The sequence below is a fragment of the Somniosus microcephalus genome, chromosome 19 (genome assembly GCF_052327205.1).
Source record: "Somniosus microcephalus isolate GS21.2 chromosome 19, FLI_Smic_1.0, whole genome shotgun sequence".
Classification (NCBI taxonomy): domain Eukaryota; kingdom Metazoa; phylum Chordata; class Chondrichthyes; order Squaliformes; family Somniosidae; genus Somniosus; species Somniosus microcephalus.
The window spans coordinates 27,884,105-27,909,158 of record NC_141005.1 but is presented as its reverse complement, the minus strand read 5'-3'; the positions used below and the strand labels follow the sequence as shown (position 1 = coordinate 27,909,158).

General features: G+C 45.7%; 1 protein-coding gene across 3 annotated transcripts; it reads right to left on the bottom strand.

Moving 5' to 3' along the window:
- Positions 1-7,363: 7,363 nt before the first annotated feature.
- Positions 7,364-22,792, bottom strand: crybb3 (crystallin, beta B3). Of its 3 annotated transcripts, none has more exons than XM_085961455.1 (6): positions 22,694-22,792; positions 21,720-21,802; positions 18,465-18,583; positions 15,732-15,864; positions 10,276-10,418; positions 7,364-7,680 (listed from the first exon to the last, which is right to left on the bottom strand). In XM_085961455.1, exons 2-6 carry the CDS (start codon positions 21,792-21,794, stop codon positions 7,503-7,505), a joined length of 648 nt encoding a protein of 215 aa, XP_085817581.1. In that variant the 5' UTR covers positions 21,795-21,802; positions 22,694-22,792; the 3' UTR covers positions 7,364-7,502. The 3 variants fall into 3 exon arrangements, with proteins under 3 accessions (XP_085817581.1, XP_085817582.1, XP_085817580.1); XM_085961456.1 differs by lacking the exon at positions 22,694-22,792 and adding an exon at positions 22,459-22,677; XM_085961454.1 differs by lacking the exon at positions 22,694-22,792 and having other exon boundaries at positions 21,720-22,141.
- Between the last annotated feature and the right edge of the window lie 2,262 nt (positions 22,793-25,054).

The following is a 25,054-nucleotide window of genomic DNA, read 5'->3' as shown; positions in this document are numbered from 1 at the left end:
ACCATTGGTCCCTGCTCCAGCAGCACTGCCTTCCCACGCCAGTTGGAAAGGGAGCAGACTTTGTTACCGAATTGGATTCATCTCGACTGCTGGGTAAAACAGCCATGTTTTTACCCATCTCCAATATTTTTATAACTAACAAATGAAATATTCAAAGAAAATGGAAAAACCCACAATTTTGTTGAATGCCCCTGTCGGATTTCTCTCCGGGATTACTGGCAGCAGTGTCCTAGAGATTAATCATCAATTCCTGGTGACTCCGGGGCAATCCTGGAGGCTTGGCTACCCTATTTGTGCAGGAAGCCGACAGGTGCTGTGCAGATAAGGCCCAGGTGTTAACATCTCCCAGGCCTCACTCTGCTGAGCTCTGAATGGTTTGCCGTCCATCTCAGTCCCTGCCCGCACCACTCCCACCCCAAGTTAACATCTCAATCCCTGCCCGCACCACTCCCACCCCAAGTTAACATCGGCGCTCATGTATCATTCGAAGAATCATAAACTGTTTAATCATTTTAATCAATTTTATTGATTTTCTATGCGACATTAAAAATAACGAGTACTTCCATCTTAGCTTATATATATATATATATATTAATGTCGAGATCTGTAGCATTCATTATTGATTGTTTAATCTTAACCTGTTAGTGACACGCCCTATTTCATACTCAAAACATTCCACCCATTAACCCCCCCTCCCCTGCGCACACACCCACTCCCAAACCTATTCATTACGGTTACCTAGATTCAGTTATTCTACCAGACAGAATTGCAGAAGATCCCCAACTATCTTGAGTAGCCTTCAACAGAAAATATAAACAGTAGTTGACAGACACAAAACAAGAGAGAAGCACTAGTTATGTCAATAAAATATTTGAATTCTAGTCATTTTACAAAAAGTAAACTATTGAGTTAGAATTGCCCGGAGATGTAACCGCTCTTACCAGTACCCAGTCGTGTCAGTGCAGGATGGCGGTCTGTCTGAGAATTTATACTGAACTCAAACAGAACCATGCCAAAAATTATTTGTTAACTGGTTAGAGCGGGCTTGTGGACAGATGGATTGGGATTAATGCTAAATAAAGCATCACTTTTACTGACATGCAGAGAGCATTGTTTTGCTGAACACAAGGCGGGTAGAATTATTTCATTAGCTTTCAGATTCATCGGGTGCCCACATTGTTTGGGTTTAGAGCAGAGAGATTTGAAGAGTGCCTGCATCAGCTCTCCCAGTGCCAGCAGCTGCGAGCGTGACCCTGCAGACAAAGCACACATCAGCTCTACTCCAGTGGTTTCCGAGCCAGGCTCCTATTGCCAATCACAAACCAGAACTTCACCATAGATCTGGAAAAGACTGGAAACGAGAGTCTGCAACCAAGTTAAAACACATCGAGAGAAACTTGCTGAATGTGGTGGAGAGTGGGCATATAGACTCTAGTCCTGGATTGTCCCATGTGGAGTAATGTTACTAATAAAACTACCACATTGCAGTTACTGATCCAACATTAATGCCAATTACCCCTATTTCAGATGCAGCTCTCAATATTGATTGCACCTTTTTTTCTTTCAATTTTTTCTCGTCTGTTCTGAATGCATTGAGGGCGAATTTTTTCTGTGTTTTCGGTATAGTTTACGCGTAGGATTTTTTTTTTTGCAAGGAAATTTCAGTGGAAGCCATGTCTGCACCTTTAAAACGCCTCCACCGAATTTCCTTGTGCTTTTTAAGCCTTGTCACAATCTGTCCACTGGGGAGCCACTGGCCTCATTTGCATATTTAAGAGTGAGAGCCAGTGGTGTGGCAGCTCTTTGAGTTTCCTGGATTTGCACTGGTGTTGTACTCTGGGTAAATGAGGTGCAGCAACTGTCACGATCGCCTTGTCAAGGCAGAAATGAGGAGTTTCGGAACGTGAAGAGTCTGTAAACTTTATATCGTGAGTTCCGCCACTTGCAAACGCTCTTTGAAACTTTTTTGCAGATGGTGAGTTTGCAGGGCTTGTGGCAGAGGAAGACAGGACAGGGTGAAGCAATTGCACGGGGAAAGTGTCCTGGGTCTCATTCTCCCCTTCCTCATCCTTGTCATTGTCATATGCAACAAAGGGAGAAATATCTCCCCAGCTCTTCCTCCTCCTCATCATTATTATCTGCCTGCTCCCATGCCACCTCACCCCTCTCCCCTGCTGTGGAGGATCAGCAGGAAAGGAGGGTTGAAGCTACGAATGAGTACGCACTACCCCTCTGGGATTAAGGAGGCAGAGAAAGGGGATGGAAATTTATGCCTGTGCGGTGCTTCATAGGGAGGCCGGGGCAACAGTGTAGATGCTCAGTCACTAACCTGGCAAGACGCCACCAACCTTGCCATCTCTAATGGCAGGAGCTGAGTAAGTTATCACTAGCTCCATGGCCTTCTCCTTGAAAGGTCCAGGGGTTTAAAGGTGGGGATGTCCTCCTCTTCGTTTTACTGTTGTCCTGTGTTCTGTGGAAGAACGCCCTGGCAGAGCCTTCCTTTTTTATGACAGCAGGTGCAACATATATTAATTGTCGTCCTCCCACATCAACGTCCAAGGCCCCAAACACATTCCGCGTGAGCAGTGCTTTACAAATTCTTCTTGCAATCTAGTATTTTGTATTTGCTGCTTCGTGCAGTTTCCTCCATATTGCAGAGACCCAAATGCAGATTGGGTGAATGCTTTGTCTAAAATCTCTTCTATCCACAACGTAAGCTTGACCTCCCCGGGACCTTCGACTTCATCTACTGCTCCCACTTGCAATCTGATTTTTTGCTGTTTGACCTCCTGCACCTACGCTACTCCAACCAAGCTCAATCCAAAACTGCAACAACAGCGGAGGTAATTTTCTGAGCGCGTGCTCATGATGGAGAACCTTGCCCTCCACCAACACAAATCGGAAAACTGTGGGGAATGCGCCTGTGATTTGATGACATTGGGCAGCGTTCCCCACCACCACCACTAGGAAATTTACACCCAGTATTTCAGCTTCCTCCTGGACATTCTCCAGCTTTGGATCTGAACACTGAATTTAGCAACCACAAACCTTGGGTCTCTCCTAGATTTTTCTGTCAGTTGCTCCCATTAACATTCCATCAAGTTCCCTTCTAAAGCTGTTTCATTCAACTGTAAGTCTCTCTAATGCCTTTTCACAGACTGACTGATATGACCCATGTACATCATCCAACACTTTTCACCTCTTTCCACTTTAAATGATTTCTTACTGGCTAGTAAACCCATTAGCTGCCATTTTGAGGTTAGAGTATCTTGGGGGAAAAATTGGGTCGTGCCCCCTTTGGGGTGCCACCTTTACCGGGGTGCTACTTTTAGCAACCCCGCACCCGAAATTCATTGGTAGCGCCCAAGAGGGAGGTGGGGCACTCTAGGGCAGGTCGCGCCGCTGTACTGCAGGCATTCCTCCCCTTATTAAAGGGGAGGGGCCTTGCGCAGCGTGACCCAGGGCCCAGCTGGGCCACCAGAGATCAGAGTGCCAGCAAACGAGCCCGGCACTCAAGGGATGTGCCGGGCTCACGGAGCGCAGCCGGCACCCTGCGGGGGGGGCTGCACAGAAGGCCGGGGACAGCAATGGGGGCAGATGCTAGCAGACGGCCAGCAACAAAAATGACCGGCTGGCACCTCCCCTTTAATTTGCGCCGCCCCGGCCGTAGGTAGGGCCCCCCCGACCCTGTCGGACATATCGTCCGGCAGTAAGTCAGGGGGGCGCTACCAAAGATCGCGGCCGGGGCGTGAGCTGGTCACTGTGCACGGTGATGATGTCATCGCCGGTGGTGCAGCACCGCGGGGCACTAACGGTTACCGCCGCCGCTAACCTCCCGTTGAATTTCACGGGAGGCGTTGGCGGCGCCGTGCCCGGGCGCTAGTTGCTTTGCGCCCCCCGTTAGCGCCCTGGGCGCTAATGGGAGGCGCAAATCAACCAAATTTTCCCCCTGTACTCTTGACCTTTTATTCTCCACTTCTTTGTTTTAGTTGATTCCATAAAGGGGCTTTCTTGCTTTTATTTTTCAGTTTTGATAAAGGGTCCCATCTGAAATGTTAAGCTATAATGTTTGTTTTCAATGCTGACAGACCTGTTGTGCATTTCCAGCATTTTCTGCTTTTACTCTCTTTGGGGATAATTGTAACTTTTATTCCTGAGCAATAAACCAATGATGGCGAATCGGCAGCCCGTTTTGCACCTCAACTGTTTTTTTTCCATCAATGGTTTTCACCTTTGGAAATAGTGCGTAAATTCCCAGTGTAACAAGTGCTTGAATCTGACAGAAGTACAACATTTAATGGTATGTGTAACATTTTAATTTGTTCCAAAATTTTTTTTAAAACACCCAGTAAAATCATCTGCAGTAACTTTGTTTCTATTTAGCATATTTAGAAACTTATAATTTTAATGTTTTATTAAAGAAACATTTAAGATATTTTATGTTACTTATCCGATTGTGTATGAAACCTTGTAGAAACATAAAAAAATTTCCCTGCACTTTTTCTTAAGTTTTGCCTCAAAAGGCCTCTCTATCCTTCACATGGCATTGGGGTCAAAACAGAATACACTGGACGTTATTGAGATGAAAGTGTTTATTTTATCAATAAAATCTTTACAATGGAATTAACTGTAAATCCCTTGATCCTTCTATACCTTGTTGGGTACCCTCCATTCCATTGTTGCATTTTTCATGCCAGTGTCGCATGTTGGGTATCCCAAATCCTAGTGTCGGGAATATTTAAATCCATTTAATGGGAGAGGGCCAATGAGTACAGGTCTTCAGCAAGCATCTGCCCAGCAAGATACAACTGAATGTACTTATAGTTGTATTATAATGAGTTGTATCATACCACTAATAATTTAGGTTTGTATATTTCTTTTAATACCTAATTTTTGAATTTTATAATCATGAGAGGCGGCTGTGTCCTGGGATCTTATTATTAGTCTGTAACAGATTATGGTGATTTCACAACTGGGATATTACAAGCTGCTTAAAAGAGCAGACTGGATGCATGCACCTCCAAACAAGTAACCAAACCACCAATGATCAACACTACATGAGGTACTGGTTGCATTAGCAGAGGGCTAGAGCACAAAACTAAAGAGATTATTGAGGGCTTTGTTATTGTCTAAAGCTTTGATCAAATCTGGTGTAGTGTGCATTTCTTGGCACCTAACCGTAGGATGGATACTGTTACCCTTCAGAGAGGACAGTGGTGAGAAATTAAGGTGATTGTATCAGGAATCTAATTTCAAAGGAAGGTTAAGGATGTTGGCCTTATTCTCTTTGGAAAAATAATTTAAGATAACCAAATTTAGATTTTAAACAATATGCGAAGAACTAAGAAAAGGTATTTCTGTAAATTCTTCACTTTGGTAAAGGGTTTGCTTGTCAAGGACACAAGTTAAAAAGTAGTAAGTTAGGATAAGAACAACAACTAGGTGAAACAGTTTTACACAATGGATAATAGAAGTATGGAATAAGTTACCCAGGAAGACCACTATCTCTAACCCAATAACACTATTCACTTCAGTTATCTGGGAAGACCACTGAAGTGAATATTGTCAGTTGGTTCAAGAGGCCATTAGACCTGCTTCTGGAGAGAGAGTAGAATGAGGGATATAGTCAGATGGCACATAGGTGGAATTGAAAGGTATCAAAAGGGAATTCTCTTTTTGGGTCTAATAGCTTTTTGCTGTTCCTGAAAAGCCAAGTATTCTAAGGGGTAGAGCCTATTGTGGAACACACTGAGGTACACTAATCTCCACCAGGGGGGGCTACTGCACTTTGTGTGACATTATTACCTGCACTTGGCCAGTGATCGTGCAGAGAAGCAGTCAGTTCCACAGTAGTACTGGGCAAAACCCCAGGGTCAGGCCACCTGGCTCCACTCTCAATGGCGAGTGGATCTGAGAATGTGGTGAGGCTACGGATATTTATAATGGCTGAATTTTGTGTGAAGACTTTTTCTTTCGCACCAATCATTTTCTCTCTTTCTGGGGGATGGAGAAAATAAGGAAGATCCAAACAAACTCACAGACTATTAAGACCTACTCAATATTAATGGTAATTATTTGCATTCTCAAAGAAAGACTTTGAAACACAAATAAATATAGAAAGATTTTAAACGGCTGAACCTACGGACTGGGCCCTGGTGATTGTCAGTTGTAGTTTGTATGGGTGATCAAAGCTATTCTGAGTTGTAGTGGTCTTTCATTTGATCGAGAGCACTTTTGGCACGACAGGCTTCTCCTTGGGGGTTCGAGGTCGTGCCTCAATTCATTTGCAGAGTGAAACTTTGTAACATCGCTCATCTCTGCCCTTACCTCAACTTATCTGCTGCCGAAACCCTCATCCATGCCTGTATCACCTCTAGACTTGACTATTCCGATGTACTCCTGGTCGGCCTCCCTAGTTCTACCCTCCAATAAACTTGAGGTCATCAAAAACTCTGCAGCCCGTGTGCTAACGCTCACCAAGTCCCGCTCACCCATGTCGTGCCTTCAGCTGCCTAGGTCCTAAGCTCTGGAATTCCTTCCCTAAATCTCTGCCTCTTCACTTCTCTTTCCTCCTTAAAACCTACCTCTTCGACCAAGTTTTTGGTCATCTGCCGTAACATCTCCTTACATGGCTCGGTGGCAAATTTAGTTTTTTTTTGATAACATTCCTGTGAAGCACCTTGGGATGTTTTATTATGTTAAAGGCGCTATATAAATATAAGTTGTTGTTGTTGAAACTGGGTAAAACACTTGTTTTGTTGTTTACTTTTAAGGGAGTGTTTTTTGACCCTATTAGTAGAGAAGTTTACTCCTAAGCCTGAGGCTCACCATTACCAGTGTGATACTCTGTTTATTATTTGGAGATGAGTGGTCTCAGTTGCCTTTTACTGAAGCATTGTCAAGTTCGTGCAGCATTCAGAAATAACAGTCTGCTTTTATTAGAGGTTCTGTCGTGTTCGTGGCGAGGTTAAGCTCACAATGCAGCAGATGTTGGATTGGAAAATTTTCAAAACTCTTAAAAGAAATACATTTATAGCTCAATTTTCCCCTGAAAGCTCTGAATGATGGAAGGGTCCAGTACCATGGTCACTGACAGCCCTTTGGCATCTTGCCCAAGTGACCATCCGTCGTGTGTCAGCCTGCACACTGAGCTATTTCTCAGCTAACTGAGCCTAGCCTTGTACTCACCCAATATCCACAGACAGGCACTTCCCAGTCTGGATCATTGGATGGTGATCGGAGCAGGAACTTTGGCTAATATATTTTCTCCTTCCTAGCCAAGTGGTACTGTTACATTTTATTTTTGTTAAAGAGGAAAAGAAACAGAAAAATCTGTGTGAACAAACACACACACACAGGTGGCTCTCGTCAGTCACCATTTTATTTGCAGCAGTATTATTTTCACAGCACAGGGATGTCAGGTTCCTGTTCTATTTCATTCTTCTTTTCTTTGCGTACAACCTACTCCTGACCTCCTGCCTCAGGTCCTCCGCCTGTCTCCTTCAGCTGCTGGGTGGGGTGGCCTGGAAGCAGCCTCGCTTGTGCCACTGCATATCCCTGATGCGGCGGACAGACTGGATCAGCGGCTGGTTAGAATCCCAGTCATTCCAATGCTTGTATTCCGCCTTCTCGAAGATGTACTGGCGTCCTCTGTAACCGGGGTACTGGTACCCCACCCACCTGCAGAACAACAGGGCACAGAATACTTAATTCATCTTTTTTGAACATCAGGGTAACATTCACTATCTTCTAGTCCTCAGGTGCTGCTCTTACATTGATGAAGCTCCTAGATATATGAAATCAAATCCGTGTCTGCTTTCCTGAGGTTTTTTGGTCTATCCCATCTAATCCAGGTACTGTGTGGATATTTAAGGGCTAATTCATCACAAGAAGCAACGTTCACAGGGAGTACAGGTCAGGCAACTGTGGGCTTGCAGCCTGTAATTTTCCATCTATTAAAATTAATGGATGGAATACCATGGATAGTGGGCCTGCGATATCCCATTCTGCACTCTCCCTGTCAGCAACCCTCCTACACGGGGCCACCCGATTCCACAATCCATCCTTTAATTTCTTAGTGTCATGTTTTACTGACCCCTAAATACATATGGATGCCTGAGCCAAAATGTCCACTGTCTTTGTTCGTGAAGAATTCATTTAATGCATCTGTCATTTCCTGATCCTGTGTAATATTTATATCTAACTTATCATCCTCTGAAGATCAGTCAGGCGCGGTTAAAAAGATTGATCTGGATCTTTGCAGCTACTGTCTATAATCCGCCTATCTATTGCTTTCTTACTCCTAAAATTCCTTTTAATTATCCTCAACTGACATTATGGAGGAGGAGACATTCAGGTTGGGCGCCCGCCCAATGTGGCATTCGCATGGCGCAGTCCACTTTCAGGTTCGGGCCTTACTGACATTTTCTTCGGTGAGCCGTGAGCACGCCAAATGCGCATTCTGCTGCAGCTCGAGACTGTTCTGGAGCAAATGTGGCCAGCTACTGCACGCAGCCAGTCGGCAGGCGGGGGGGGGTCGATCGGGCTACCAACTCTGGTTAATTGTATTCCTCGAGGTTTCATAAGGTGACCTCCTGCCTTCCACTGACCCGCTCCCCGCCATTGGTCGCCCAACATGTCCATCCTCGCGGCGCCCCGCCTTCCCACACCAATTGGAAAGCGAAAAGACTTTTCATTATCCGACTGGATGATTCTTGACTGTCAGTCAAACAGCCTTCCCCCCCGCCAGCTCCAATATTTTTATAACTAATGAACAGAACTGCTCAAAGAAAATGAAAACAAACATTTTTTTTTAATCGCCCCGATGATATTTCTCCCAGGCTGCTCGCAGCAGTGTCCTGCTGATTAATCTTTAATTCCTGGAGATTCCAGGCCAAATCTGGATGGTCGGCGACCCTATTTGGGGAGGGGAGCAGATTCTGGGCAGGGGCGAGAACAGGCCAACAGCGGGCTGGAAGATTTTTGGTGGGGCCTGGAGGAATACTCCTGCTCCTCCTAAAATCTCACCATTTGTAACAGGCTCCAACGGTCTGGAGAAAGTGGGACTGGTACGCACCCTGCATTCTTCATCCATTTCTTCCCAATAGTTGCAATTGGGGTCCTACAATACGTGCAGAACCTCGATTTGCATATTTAGGCAGCCTCCTGCCTGATTGAGCCCTTATAAAAGCCTGACTGAAAGTTCATTCTGGCAGGCAAATGGGTCCCCACCAGATTTTCCACCAGACCACCGACCCGGAGTTACTTCCGTCTACCTAACAAAAATTTTCAATGATCTACAAAGTCACTTCTCTTTGGTAAACATTATTCAATAATCACTGTAAGAAATCAGTTTATTTCATGGTCTGATACAGCATTGGCTGCAATCCTAGTAGCACCACTTTTGCACCCTTTACCTAAAGATATCTCACATATTCTTATTCTGCTTCTTTAGTTGTTCACTTTGGTCCACGATATCATTAAAAAAAAAAAATTAATTTGTGGGATCTGGACGTCGCTGGCAAGGCCGGCATTTATTGCCCATCCCTAATTGCCCTCGAGAAGGTGATGGTGAGCCGCCTTCTTGAACCGCTGCAGTCCGTGTGGTGAAGGTACTCCCACTGTGACTTTGTCGCAGCAGTTTGGTGGAACTGAGTGGCCATTTCAGAGGGCAGTTAAGAGTCAACCACATTGCTGTGGGTCTGGAGTCACATATAGGCCAGACCGGGTGAGGACAGCAGATTTCCTTCCTTAAAAGGACATTAGTGAACCAGATGGATTTTTACGACAAAACCGTCGTAGTCTTCGTATATGGTTACATACCGTTACTGATACTAGCTTTATATTCCAGATTTATTTAATTAACTGAATTTAAATTCCCCAGCTGCCATGGTGGGATTTGAATTTACGTCTCCAGATCGTTAATCTAGGCCTCTGTAACATGGCCTCTGGATTACTAGTCCAGTAACATAACCACTGTGCTACCGTTCCCTCAATTTGTTTCCAAATGTAATACCACAACTTGATTAAGAGACCCTCCTAGCCTTATATCTGTATCCTATACTCTTTATAGTTCTACAGTATGGATATAGTAGAGCATGTTACAGTGACAGGTGTGGCAAATATCAGAAAGTGTTTTAGAAAGGTGGGTTATACATTAGTCTTTCGAGACATGCAGTAAGAGAACTTCGAGTAAGCCTCAGTACTGCTACAATAAGAGAACACGAGAATGTGCAGGGAAATTTCAGTGCTTGAAATGGAGTAAGGTTGTCTTACGTTCCATTGATGGCTTTGATGCTGGCTACCCTATTCTGGAATCCATGAGCCCAGAGGCTGGGGACATCATCTTCTACAATCTCCATCTTCCTTCCACTATACCCAGCATTCTCAAAGAGATTGATCTTGTGCTCACCGCCATCCTAAAGGAAAGCAAAACGAAGAGTGTGGAGTGGAACATTCATTACCAGATTCAGATGCCAGAAGGCAATAATGTCTGCAGTGATCGAGAGGACCTAGAAGTTAGAGTTGTCCAAAAGTATATCAGAGTCTTGACAGGGAGTCCAAAGGTTTAAATCCCAGTCTTAATTTACATTCACACAACAACAATAGTTAGCGTTTACACAGCACCTTTAACATAAAAGGTCTGTCATGCTGTGTCACAAATGGAAATAAATAGTGATAACAAGCTGAGCTAAAGAAGGAGAGATTAGGAAGGGTGACTAAAACAGAGAAGTGTAAAGGCAGGGGGCTAGAAATTGGCTTCCTTAGCGCCTCCAGTTATCGCCTCCGGGGGGTGATAACAGGGTGCTAACGACTTACGGCTGGGCACGGTGAGATGAACGACTCCCGCTAACTTGGCTGGGAGGTTTGTGGCCGCGGTAACACTTTGCAACACGATCTCCTGCGCCCGGAGAGCGCGACGCCATTGCCGTGCGCATCGCCCCGGTAGCGCCCCGGACCCGAACTTCGGTTCCACCCCCTGCAGCATCGCCGAGCGAAAACACTGACAGCTGCAGGAGGAGTGGTTCGGGAAGCCGGGCGCTTCGGGGGCGGAAGTTAAAGGGGAGGTTGCCGAGGTAAATAGGAACATTTCTAAAATGTTTTTTTTTTCCAAATCTCCTGGGGGCCGCGATTCTGCTGGAGTGCATGGGGCTGATCGCTAACTGGTCCCAATACAGAGCCTGCAGCGATGGCCCTTCCCTTTAAGGGAGGGAAGGAGCCTCGGATCACGGCAGTGCTGCACCACCACCGCTCCGCCTGCGTCTTTTAACGCTCCAGGAAGGAAATGGAGCGCTTGATTGAACGCTCCACTTCCTTCCTGGAGCACAAACACCGAATTTAGAAAAAGCTGGGAATCATTAGCGCCTGGCACTAAGTTTCCCAGCTTTCAAAAGTTACCGCCCCCAAATGGGGCGATACCGAATTTCTCCCCCCAGGAGGTTATAAGCAAGGAGGTGACTGAAGAGCCTGTCATCAATTGGGGAGGGGGGCGAAGGGAGGAGGACGCACAAAAGGCCAGGTTCAGAGGACTAAAGGATGAGGGAATGAATATAAGGCTGAAGATGGTTGGAGAAATAGGCTGGTCCCACGTTGTGAAGTGATTTTCAGATGAGGTTGAGGAATTTAAATTTATTATGTTGGTGGAAGGGAAGCCAATGTAGGTCAATGAAGACAAGGGAAAGGTAATCAGTGGAGCAGAAGCATCCGGGAAGGCGCCGAACACCGAGTCTCTTCGCCGGGAGCAAGCGGAAGCCAAGCGCAGGCAGCGCAAGGAGCGCACGTCAATCCAAGCACCCCACCCACCCGCCCCTTCAACCACCGTCTGCCCCACCTGTAGGTCCTGCATTGGACTCATCAGTCACCCGAGAACTCATTTTTAATGTGGAAGCAAGTCATCCTCGGTTCCGAGGGACTGCCTAAGAAGAAAAATCAGGACTATTTTCTTTTAAATTACTGTATCTGCTCACCTTTTCTCAGGTTCCTTTTTAGCCCTTTTAATCTCCCTTTTCACCTTCCCTGGTACACTTTCTATATTCCTCGCAATTATCGTTAGAATTGTTAACCCATAATTTATCCTGTGCCTTCTTGTACGTTTCAGTTCTGTGAAAATCTCTCTATTTATCCCTGGAACTCTGTTCTTTGATGCACTCCTTTCTTCTTTATAGGAATGCAGTATATTTGTTTTGTACTCTATGCATATGGTATTTGAAGATTTCCCACTGCTTATTTGTCAACCAGTTGACAACTTTTCTTCCCAGTTACCTTAGGCCAGATCCCTTCTTATCCTGCATGTGTCTTCTATGCTCTATGTGTGGTTCTCTATCCCTCGCTGTGTGTATCTCCCTTTCAATGTCTCGCTTACGGTGTGTGTATTTCTTTGAGTGTTTGTCCCTCTCTGTTGTTGTGCTTGTCTCATTCTCTTTCTCCTGTGTGTCTCTTTCTTATTTACTGTGAGTCTCTACCTCACTGTATGTTTCTCTTGCGGGGTGTGTGTGTATATGTGTTTCACTCTTGCTATGTGTCTCTCTCTTCCACTGTCTGTGTGACTGTCTTGCTGCATGTGTATCTCTCTTTCTGTGTGCATGTCCTTCTCTCTTCTGTGTGTCTTTCTCTCTCTCTATTATCGTATGTGTGCCCCTATTCCTTGCTCTGCATGTGTGTGTTTCTCAGAGTTCTCTTGCTGTTTATGTGTGTCTCTCACTGTGAGTTTCTCTTCCTTTTGCTGTGGGTTTATATTTTAATGTTGCTATGTGTGTGTCTCTGTTTCTAACTCTCTATTGCTGTGTGACTCTCTCGGTGTGTGGTCTTCTGCTGTGTAGGCATGTCTCTCTCTCATTACGTGCCTCACTGTCTATTTCTCACACTGTCTCTCACATTGTGTGTGTCTCACTGCATGTATGTGTGCATGTGTGTACGCACATATGTCTATCTCTCACCACATGTGTCTCTCACATTGTATCTCTATCTCACTGCATTAGGACTGACCCATTGTAAGATCTTGCCTGCAGCTCGATCTCCAGTAGAGAGTATAACTCATAGCATCCCTGAGGAATAGCCAACGAGGTGGGCCTAGATCAGAGAACGTAGTTCCTAGGCCAGTTGCAGGTGGGCACCTGTGACCTAATGTTCAAGCTCAACTTCCTTCTGCCTGAACACCTCCTCCAAACCCACGACCGCTATTGGCAGATCCAACAGATTGCCCATGCTGAGCCATGGTTGGAGCGGAGGTTGGCAGCAACAATACTGTGGGCGGAGGTCTGTCCAAATGGAGTCCTGTATTGCAAAGCCTCAGCAGCAAACAGCAGAATGGTATTCCACAAACAATAATATAGAACGGCAGCGTGGCAAGTCAAGAAAGCAAAACAGAAGTTGCCATAAACTAGTCAGTTCTAGCTTTAAGAATGTGAACAGCACAGAAAACCAGAAGCAGCCATTTTAAACTGGTGAGCAGTGCATAAAGAAGGGATCAGCAAGAAAACACGAGCAATTCATTATGGGGCCTATTAATATCTATTTAGATAATTTTTGGGACTATAGTAAAGCCTGTGTACATTTGCTGCATGATCTTAAAAAGCACCAATTCAGGAGTGTGGCGCTCCCTGCACACAGGTCTGGCTACTTGTGCACTGATCAATGTGTTGGATGCAAGGTGTCACTCCATGAGTGGGACATCAGGGAATTCTGTCACTCTTATGTGTATGCCTTTCTCCTGTGCATGTGCCATTCTCTCTCTTGCGGAGTGCGTTATGTGTAGTGTGTTTTTAAGTGTGTCAGTCTCCCACTTTGTGTGCATCATTCTCTGAATATGTATGTGTGCATCTTTCTCTCACTGCGTCTGTCTCTCACACCATTTGGTCTGTCCCGTGACTGTCTTGCTCAAACTATTTTCTCTCTCTCACTGTATATGTCTCTCAAACTGTTTGGTCTCTCTCTCTCACAGTGTATGTCTCTTTCACACTGTGTCTGGCTCTCTCTCTTACTGGCCTGTGGCCTGGATTTTAGCTTGGAGGCAGGGAAGGGGAGGGGGGTGGGGGAGGGGGGCGGGGGCGGAGCGGGGTGGGGTTCGGGAGGCTGCTTTGAGGTCAGGAAACCCGAAATTACAGGTTGACATCTAAGAGCAGGTAGGTCTAGTGGGGGGTTGGGAGAGATTGCGGGAGGTTGAGAAAAAACGCGGGGGCTTGGCAGATGGTGGTCGAGGGGAGGGTCCAATGGTGGTTGGGGGGAGATTGTCTGATGGTGTGGAGGGGGCGGGGGGGGGGGGGCCAGACAGACCGCGGGGGGTGGCAGATGGTGGTCGAAGGGCGGGTCCGATGGTGGTTGGGGGGAGCAGACAGATCGCGGGGGGGTGGCAGATGGTGGTCGAGGGGTGGGTCCGATGGTGGTTGGGGGTAGATGTCTGATGGTGGGGGGGGTGGGGTGGGAGCAGACAGATCGCGGGGGGGGGGGGGTGGTAGATGGTGGTCGAGGGGTGGGTCCGATGGTGGTTGGGGGGAGATTGTCTGATGGTGTGGAGGGGAGGGTCTGATGGTGATTGGGGGGAGATGGTCTGATGGTGGTCGAGGGGAGGGTCCGATGGTGGTTGGGGGGAGATGGGCTGATGGTGGTCGAGGGGAGGGTCCGATGGTGGTTGGGGGGAGATGGGCTGATGGTGGTCGAGGGGAGGGTCCGATGGTGGTTGGGGGGAGATGGTCTGATGGTGTGGAGGGGAGGGTCTGCTAGTGGTTGGGGGGGAGATGGTCTGATGGTGTGGAGGGGAGGGTCTGATGGTGTGGAGGGGGGGGCAGGCAGACAGACCGCGGGGGGTGTCAGATGGTGGTCGAGGGGAGGGTCCGATGGTGGTTGGGGGGAGATGGTCTGATGGTGTGGAGGGGAGGGTCCGATGGTGGTTGGGGGGGAGATGGTCTGATGGTGTCGAGGGGTGGGTCCGATGGTGGTTGGGGGGAGATGTCTGATGGTGTCGAGGGGTGGGTCCGATGGTGGTTGGGGGGAGATGGTCTGATGGTGGTTGGGGGGAGATGGTCTGATGGTGGTTGGGGGGAGATGCCTGATGGTGTGGAGGGGAGGGTCTGATGGTGATTGGGTGGGAGGGGGTGGGGAGCAGACAGAGCACAGGGGTGGTGGTGGGTTTACTGGAAAGCTTGTTGGGCAGGGAGAAAACGCTCCTGCTCCTCCTGGCCCACAAGCAGTGTTGTAAAGGCATTTAGCTCATGATTCAGCCCTTCTCGCCTCCTTTCACCTGCCGGGTTTCCCGGCCGACAAGTTAAAAATAGAATGACTGTCAAAATGAGCCTGCCTTCATTTTAATATTTAAATGACCGACCCGCCTCCTGCAAGCAGATTGGTCGCCCACCCCGCGTTCCACCTCCGTTCAAAATGAAATGGGCAGGTTCAATGCGGATGATTTCCTGTTTCAGATATTTTGAATTTTAACCTCTGACTGACCCCAACCCACCCGTTTTTGGGAGTTAAGATTCAACCCACTGTGTCTGTCTCTCACACAGTTTGCTCTCTCAGCGTCTGTCTCTCTCAGTGACTGCCTCTCACACTGTGTCTGTCTGCCTCTCACACTGTGTCTGTCTGCCTCTCACACTGTGTCTGTCTGCCTCTCACACTGTGTCTGTCTGCCTCTCACACAGTGTCTGCCTCTTTCTTTGACTGCATATCTCTCTTTTCTCTGTCTTTTTCTTTGTGTTGGTTGTGGTGGAAAATAAATGTAACCAAGTGGTACTTACGATGTGGAGGGGTCGGAGTGACAACAGCCTCTCACTATTATGACTGTTGGACCATGTGTCCCAGCGTGGGTATTCTCCCTTCTCCAAAACAAACTGTTCGCCATTGAACTTCTGTCGCTCAAAACCCACCCATCTGGGGGAAAAAAAACAGCAATTGCTAAGCACTGCAGAGATACAGCTCAGAGACTCTATCACATCTTAACCCCATGGAGATAAGAATGGACAGAGGAGATCTTGCAGATAAACTGGGCTGAGTGCTGTTTCAGCAACACCCAGCAGAAGTGACATGGCGTGTTTATCAAATTGATGCTGTGTATTTAAATTCAGTAAACTTGGGCAATCACCAACTTTTAAAAAAATGATTTGCTCCTGTCTTGAATGTGCTGGCTCTTGCTGGGGTACCATTCACAGAGTCCTAGTTGCCTTTCAACACCTCACCAGTTCATTTAACCATGGTGGTAGAGGAAGGCAACATAGCCAAGACATATCTGGCCCTCACCCGACATCCAGAATATACACACCGTACAAGAGGAATCAACAGGATTGCAATCAGGATCAGGAATTATGTTTAATTTTGGAGTTGAACATGGGACCTTCCTAATCGGTATGGGGTTGATAACGTGGTCTCAGCTCAGTGTTTCCAGGAGCACTGCATGTATCTGCACCCCTCATAGCTGACCTTGCACCATAACTGTGAAATCAGCTCATTTAAATGTTTTTCTGGCGCTCCCAGCACTTACCACATGATGTGTTGGCAGCAGCACAGGAGTCGGGGTGGAATTATCAGGGCCAGCAGCTATGAAATGGCTCGGTGAAGAATGGCATGAATCAGCTTGTGGAGGGAAACAACAGGAGCAGCAACAATGAAGGATGGTTCTAGGATAGGACTACCAGGAGAAAAAGGTCATGTTTTGCTTCTGCCTTCTCTCAAACTGGACACTGAGTGACTGGAGGACTTTTCAGTCACATTATAGGTAGCTCCCTTAATTTGTATAAAATCAGGGCCTTAATGAGCCGAGTGCACAGCTCGTGTGTGGACTTCTTGTGCTCAAAGCACTTGCAACTGCATTCTCCTGTGCTCTATGCATCAGACAATGATTAAGCCTTGGTCTTCAACACATGATTATATAGGGCCCCAGCATATGCAGCACTAATGTACTTCAGATTACATCAATTGCATTATCAGTTCCCATGTCTCAGGACCACAAAAGTACAGTAATGCACTTACCAATTGCAAATTCTGGCTTTGACAATGATTTATGTTTTGTATTCTGTAATATACCCACAAAGTTATTTTTTTAAATATGGAAAGGAATGTTTGGTCGATGTGGGGCGGCTCCTTATTGAGGACAGAACTAGGAGACATGATTAGCACAAAAGTAGAACTGTAGCCCCTGAGATTTCTAGAGATATTGACAGAATTAAGCATTCCAGCCTCATTGGCCTCTTGTGGTACAACCAGTGGACTACAGAACTAGATCCCTGACTTCTTCAGAAGATGCAAACATTGGATCATAATGGATAGATATCCATCTTTATCATTTCCAACTATCACACAGGTCTCTCAGGGAAGTGCTCGGCCTAATTGTTTTCAGTCTTCAACAATAATTTGCTGAATGTCATCAAGAATGAGGTTTGTTCTCTTTCCTGATGACACTGGTGATCAATAATTGCAAGCAGATATAACCAGGACTGGACAGTGGCCAGACAGTGATGGGTTATCTTTGGTGCTGAAAAAACAAGGCCACTAACAGTTGAGAAGGATTGACTGCAATAACTGCCCAGACTCTCTTCAGCGCCTTTGTTTTCTAATCGCAGTTGATCTATCCCGAGCCAACACGAGTGGCGAAGATGGCTCTAAAAGAGTAGGAATCCCCAAAAAGACTCCATTCAACTTTCCATCTTCAGCAGTCGATATCCTACAAATATTGTATCCGTCCAGCGATGTAATACTGTGGCTGTGTTGGCAGGCTGGAGAGAAAACCTGCCTCTTGCTTCTGAGCTCAGTATATTCAAAAGCCATGAAGGCCAGTGCACTATGGGGATAGTCTATTCCATGCCAGGGTTTATCTTCCAAAACAATAGAATAGTGTGACCAAGTTGCCCATCCTCAACAACATTGTGTCTGAAGCTCCCTCACAGGAGACACTGGTGCTTAAGCTGGACCTCCCTGTTCACGACAGTAACACAACAGTTGTTGCAACTCCAGCACAACTTTCTGTATCAATCCAAAACATCTGCCTAGGATACCAGCAGCTTCACTTCTTTGTAGAATTCTCTCTCACTGTACCATTGCCTGGAACCATTTCTTCTGCACAGAAATCTGAGTTAACTAATCATTTGCAGGAACAGGCTTCCAGAAGCATCTGTTAAACTAGTGGAAATCTGTGACCTGCCAGCTGGATAACCGCGGTACGATTTCTCCACGTCTTTTTCTGCTCCTAGCCAAATTCTTGAGACATCTGTCTTTGCTACAGTTTAGAAAGCAAAGCTCAAGTTACTAGTTACTTAAGCAGCAACTACTTCACACTTAACAGATTGTCACTCAATGTGGTTAATATGGACACTAGAAGAGTCCAGAAAAATTCAAAAGCACAAGTCAGGAGATGAAGACCGTCTGACAGAGATCTATTGGACCTCAACAACAATCAGCCTTTTCTTATGTCCATTTAGTCTGTCTAATCATTAGGCTATCTCTCTTATTTTCACATCTACATACATGTATATACTTACGGACCGCTTTCCACATGGATTGATCCCACTTTTTCAAATCCTTTGTCTGCCAGGTTCATACATTCTCCAGTAAACTCAGACTTGCGCCCCTGGAAATTCTCAAGCTCATAAACTGTGAGCTTAAAAAATGTTAAAATAAAATAGGTTAATGAAAGATAGTGGGTAACTATTCGCTGCTCACGATGTGGTCTCCTCTACATTGGGGAGACCAAACGCAGATTGGATGACCGCTTTGCGGAACACCTCCGTTCAGTCCGTAAGGATGACCCCGAGCTTCCGGTCGCCTGTCACTTTAATTCACCGCCCCATTCCCACTCCGACCTCACCGTACTCGGGCTCTTGCATTGTTCCACGGAAGCTCAGCGTAAGCTCGAGGAACAGCACCTCATCTTCCAATTAGGCACTTTACAGCCTTCCGGACTCAATATCGAGTTCAACAATTTCAGATCATAACCTCGGCCCCTATTACATTTTTATATATATTTTTTATCCACATCTTTGTTTTGTGCCCTTCCCCCTTTTTTTCTCTCCCACATGGCAGCTGTCTCTCATTCTGCCAGCGCATTTCACACCTAATCTAGAGCTGTCTTTTATCTCCACTAGTCCTATCACCATCTCGTCTGGTTTTGAATACCTCTTAATGTCTCTTCACTTCTCTTTCGTTCTTTCATCCCCATTTCCCAGCCCCCAAACTGGCCTTTTAACCCGTTTCATTTCCTGTGCTTTTTCAGTCTTGACAAAGGGTTTCGACCTGAAACGTTAACTCTATTTCTCTCTCCACGGATGTTGCCTGGCCTGCTGAGTTTTTCCAGCATTTTCTGTTATTATAGTGGGTAACAACCTGGATTGTGACATTACAAAGCTGCCAGGGTTAGATAGGAAAACATCATGGGCCATAATTTGCTGTGGCAGGGCATCTACCATTAGTTAGACTTGCCCTTGCACATTTAGGTTTTCAAATTTTTTGCCCAGCAAGTTGCTGAAAGTGTGAGCTGATAACGTCACAGCAAGGGAACCTGGGCATCTGGGACCTGAGTGAACAGGACAAGCAACTGTGTATCTCCATAACCAATCAAATTGAAGGATTGTGAGATTAATAGCGCAAGGATTGAGAAGCAAGAATAAATTAGAGTGTGTGAATTCAATGCCAAATCAGGTACAGAAAGAGAAATAAAGAGAGGGAAAGAAAGTTTGGATTGAGAGAGAGAAGAATAAAAGACCGAAAGGAAAAGGAAAATAAAGTGTAATTTAAAATTTTACATTTAAAATCTCCAACAACAATTAAAACCTGAAAGAATGAAATGCCACACTTTTAATAGTTAATTTTTAGTGCTGGTGAGCTTGACTGGCAATAATTAACACTCATCACCTCGTGAAAAGGGTACTTGGACTGAAATGGACAAGACTTAACTTTCTGTGACAGGTTTAGTTCGTATCTACCACACAAATACAGCAATGTCACGGCATTCAATGTATTTCGGTGGTGAGGCAGACAGTGAGATGTCACTTTTGCGAAGCTAACGGTGAAGCAACTTGGACAGCAACTTTTGGATATCTGAGTTTAACCTTGCCTGAAGCTGCTGTACCATTTGTGCATAAATAGCAGCGAGCGGCATTAGCCTCACTGTTATTTCGACAGCAAATGATTGCCCCATCTTTCTATGTCAGTAAATGTTGCCCCCTGTAAGATGAGGGATACCAATGGCAGACAGGATTTATTTTGGGAAGATGTTTTATATGAGTTTGCCAGACCAAACAAAACTACTGCAAAAGGTCTATTTTTTAAATAGGAATTTCACGATAGGGTCAAATAGAAACATTATTGCTTCCATTAAGCTAACAAATCAAATAAAACAAATGAAAAGAAATAAAATTTTGTCAGACAAAACTCTAAAAGATGAAGTCCAAGCATTGGTAATGTGTTGCTGGTCTATCAATAACTTTGCTTCTATTCATTGCAATATCCTGGTGAACATCTGGAAGCACAAGCACAACAAATCAGTTTTCACTGGTCGAATTGCATAACTATCTAACTCCTTATTTCTGTGTTCAGTCAACTGATCTAAGGTACATCCTTTCGAAAGAAGGTGTGGTCCGACAAAAAAAAAAAAAAATCCTAGATATTTTGGGGGGTGGGGTGTTTGAACACTCCTCTGCCAATGGACCGGAGGGATACTAGTGCTGCTGAATGGAGCATTTCAGGCATTGAATGTTAAAGTTAAACTCTTGTCAGATTAGATGCTGCACAGCCAGATGGAGGGAAAGTCTCCCTCTCTGCTGAGCCAGCAATATGCCTTAACACCAATGTCAAAACAGCACCCCTTTACTGGTTGCCAATTAACTATTATTTATTTGCACATCAGTCTTCTTTCTGGCTCCTCTGTGTGACTTACAATTTAGCAGCAATCAGGGCAGTTTTGTGGTATGGACTCATGCCCAATAGGAACTGGCAGGTTGAGAACTCCAAACTCATTTAACATAGGATCCTTGTAACTGAGAGAGAGGGTTGACTTTCACCCATTCCTGTGTGCTGGATTTAACCCCAGTGCCCCGCAGTTGCGAGATGGCTGCATTAACTCAAAGAACTGCCAACTACCTCTAACAAAAAATGAAACAGCCCTGGAATCTGAAGGAGGATGATCAAAAACTGACCATAATTTAGATGAGGGTACAACTAGGGTTTAAATGCACTACATCTGACTTGCGAGTACTTGATACCGACAATGATTAATGAATCATAGAAATTTGCAGCACAGCAGGAGGCCATTTGGCCCATCTTGGGGGGAAAGAGAGCCAGCTCTTGGTCCATAGCCCTGTAGGTCAGGGCACTTCAAGTGCATATCCAAGTACTTTTTAAATGTGATGAGGGTCTCTGCCTCTACCACCCTTTCAGGCAGTGAGTTCCAGTTCCCCCACCACCCTCTGGGTGAAAAAAGTTCTCCTCAACTCCCCTAATGAATATTATGGCCTTAAACTCAAAACTTTTTTTTAATGGAACCCGCTCTGATGACGTGCGGGATGTCACACTTCAGCATCCAACAAACTCAATGCAACACTGGAGAGAGACAGTTGACGGATTGCAGTCCGTTTCTCACTCAAATGCAAAAACCATTCTGACGATCTCAGATTTAGGATATGAAACACAAATTGGTCTAAAAATGCCAATTTACCAACAACAAGCAAAAATAAAGAATCAGGAACTAACTCCACCGAGCGGTGCGGGCGAGTCCCAGGCGAGGGCCTCGGGTTTAGTACCTTGTAATTTGCTGCTGGTCCGCCGTGGCTTTTCCCAGCTGCCGGCTGATCCGGGACGCTCTGCTCCTCTGCCATCGTATTGCCTTCAGATGCAATAAAACCTGTTACAATGCACGCTGTAATCCACAGTGGGCCAACTCTCTGGCAACAGTCGAGCGGTGCAGTGCTCAACGCCGGACCGGAGCAGGGAGCGGATCTGTAGCCACACACCCCCCAGCTCCTGACCATGTCCAGGCGGCGAGGGGAGTGACTGTGACCGGCCCCCGATATTCCCCAGGCCTCATTTCTGGACTGAGAAAACAACTCCCAGCCACGGTCCTACCAGAAGAAGGTGTGGACTGAGTGCCGGGGCTCGGGACCAATGTTGGACCCCAAACCACATCCTCCTGGGTCTCAAAATCCAAACAGGAAAGGGGGCAAGTAACGATCCAAGAAATATTCGCAGCTTTCAGAACCTGGTCTGCAACACGAGGGAGGGGGGGAAATGATTTAAGGTGGAAATATGGATTAATCTGCATTACACAGAGAAACGGCGACAACCATATCAGCTAAAAGCGACCTGATAGATGTGGGATAGCAAAATAGATGTGGGTCTGGTGCACTGTACTTACTCAACTAACTCCCACAGACTAACGGTACGGAATAAAATCTTAACATCCAATTTTACAAAATACAATTTTTATAGACAAAAGAGGGAAATACTCTTTTAAAAATTAAATATTGAAACAAAGTTACAAACCTATTTAAATAACAAACATTTGCAAAAGCTTTGATAAAAGAAAAAAACTGAATCTTTTTGTAAAATAAGTTACAATTATGATCAATTTTAAATAAAGTGCAAATGTTGAAAAGATGCGAGTCGAATTTCTATTTAATTTAAAAAATAAGCAAGCAAACAAGTTTCACAAAAACAGCGACTTGTCACTGGGAAGCAAAGTGAGCAGACGGGTTGTTAAAGGACAGCGGTTTGGTACCGTGCGGGCTCGGCGCCTCTCTCCTGCTCTCTGGACGCTGCCTCCTTCTCCACACCTGCCGTCCTATTTATGGCCTCAGATCGGAATTTGCGGTTATCTCTGCCAGCCGACGCAGCAGAATCGAGCGAACATCATCGGATCGGATTGTCAGCGGCCCAGACCAAGCGCACAAACTTCAATCCCACCAGACTCCCCCCAAAAATTCTCCCAAACCCCGCCCGGTGATTTGGGAAAGATTAAAATCTGGGCCCCTGGTCAGCAATTTTAGAGCAAATGAGAAGTCGCAGCACCAACCATGCCAAAACCAACACTGCCCCCAAACTGCTGCCATCGACACTTTCATTGGGATCCAACTGCTGTCGCAACCACTTCATTAATGGTTTGTGACAGCCTTAATGAAGGGATAAACAGCTTTATAATTCAAAAAAAATATAAGTGAGAATCAAACTGGACAGTAATGTGATGGAGTGATTTAGCCTGGTTTCAAGCTGAACAAAAACAAGTTACAGTAAGCACAGGACCAGAGATTGGCTGCTTGTGGGATGTGTTGCGAGAAGAGGACGTTAACGAGAGCAGGGAGGCCAACTCTTAAGTGTTGAAGAGTGGCATCTGTGCAGCAACAGAGCATGTCACAGTGAGGAGATGGTGATTGGAAGTCTGCACCTGACATATGGCTGAAGGTCTGTATCCTCTGGTGATGGAGTAGGTCAGTCATCATCATCATTCCTCCGGTCGCCTGTCATTTTAATTCACCGCCCCATTCCCACTCAGACCTCACCATCCTCGGGTTCTTGCATTGTTCCACGGAAACCCAGCGTAAGCTCGAGGAACAGCACCTCATTTCCGATTAGGCACTTTACAGCCTTCTGCACTCAATATCGAGTTCAACAATTTCAGCTCATAACCTCGGCCCCTATTACATTTATATATATATTTTTTATCCACACCTTTGTTTTGTGTCCTTCCCCCTTTTTTTCTCTCCCACATGGCAACTGGCTCTCATTCTGGCAGCGCGTTTCACACCTCATCTAGAGCCATCTTTTGTCTCTAGTCCTATCACCATCTCGTCTGGTTTTGAATACCTCTTAATGTCTCTTCACTTCTCTTTTGTTCTCTCATCCCCATTTCCCAGCCCCCAAACTGGCCTTTTAATCTGTTTCATTTCCTGTGTTTTTTCAGTCCTGACGAAGGGTTTCGACCTGAAACATTGACTCTATTTCTCTCTCCACGGATGTTGCCTGGCCTGCTGAGTTTTTCTAGCATCTTCTGTTGTTATTTCTCCTGTGGTGTTGTGGTTCAGAAAGGGAAAATCCTGCCTGGCCAACCTTCTTGACTTCTTTGGGGAAATAGCATCCCAAATGAGAAAGCTCCATCAGGGGTTGTATCTACACTTTCAGAAATTGGCTTAACAGGTAGAAAACAGCAGGTACTTGTTAGAGGAGTTATGTTGGGGTGTGGGGAAGAGGTACTGAATGGAGTGCCACAGGAATCAGTGTTGGAACCACTACTAATTCTAATGTACACCAACAACTTGGACTTAGAAACTCAATGCAAATTGGTCAAATTTGCAAAGGATATCCAACTAAGGATAACTTGCATTTATATAGCACCTTTTTAACATAGTAAAAAGTCCCAAGGCGCTTGACAAGAGTGTAAACAAAATTTGACACCGAGCCACATATGGAGACATTAGAACAGGTGACCAAAAGATTGGTTAAAGAAGTAGATTTTAAGGAGTGTCTTAAAAGGTGAGAGAGGTAGAGAGGTTTAGGGTGGGAATTCCAGAGCTTAGGACATAGGCAGCTGAAGGCACAGCCACCAGTGGTGGAATGATGAAAATCAAGGATGCGCAAGAGGTCAGAATTAGAGGAACGCAGAGATCTCGGAGGGTTGTAGGAGGCTACAGAGAAAGGGAGGGGTGAGGCCATCGTAGGATTTGAAAACAAGGATGAACATTTTTAAATTGAGGCGTTGCCAGGTTAGGAGCCAATGTAGGTCAGCGAGCACGGGGGTGACGGGGGAACGGGACTTGGCGCGAGTTAGGATATGGGAGAAAATAGGCAAATAGGAAAGTAGGAGGGGCAGTGGATTTGGAGGCAGCTCAGAAATTATGGTATGAGTTGGACCAAATATGTAATTGAGTAGAACAATGGCAATTACATTTAATACAGAAAAATGTATAGCTCATAGGAAAGAAAAATGGGCAACACACACACTCCACAAATGGTGTAATAGCTAAAGATGGAGTTGAAAAAGCCCTAGGAGTCTTAGTAGACTCGATGGTCAACATGTCCAATCAATGCAGAGCAATAATCGGTAATGGAGGCAAAAACCCTGGAAGCATTTAAGAAACAATTGGAT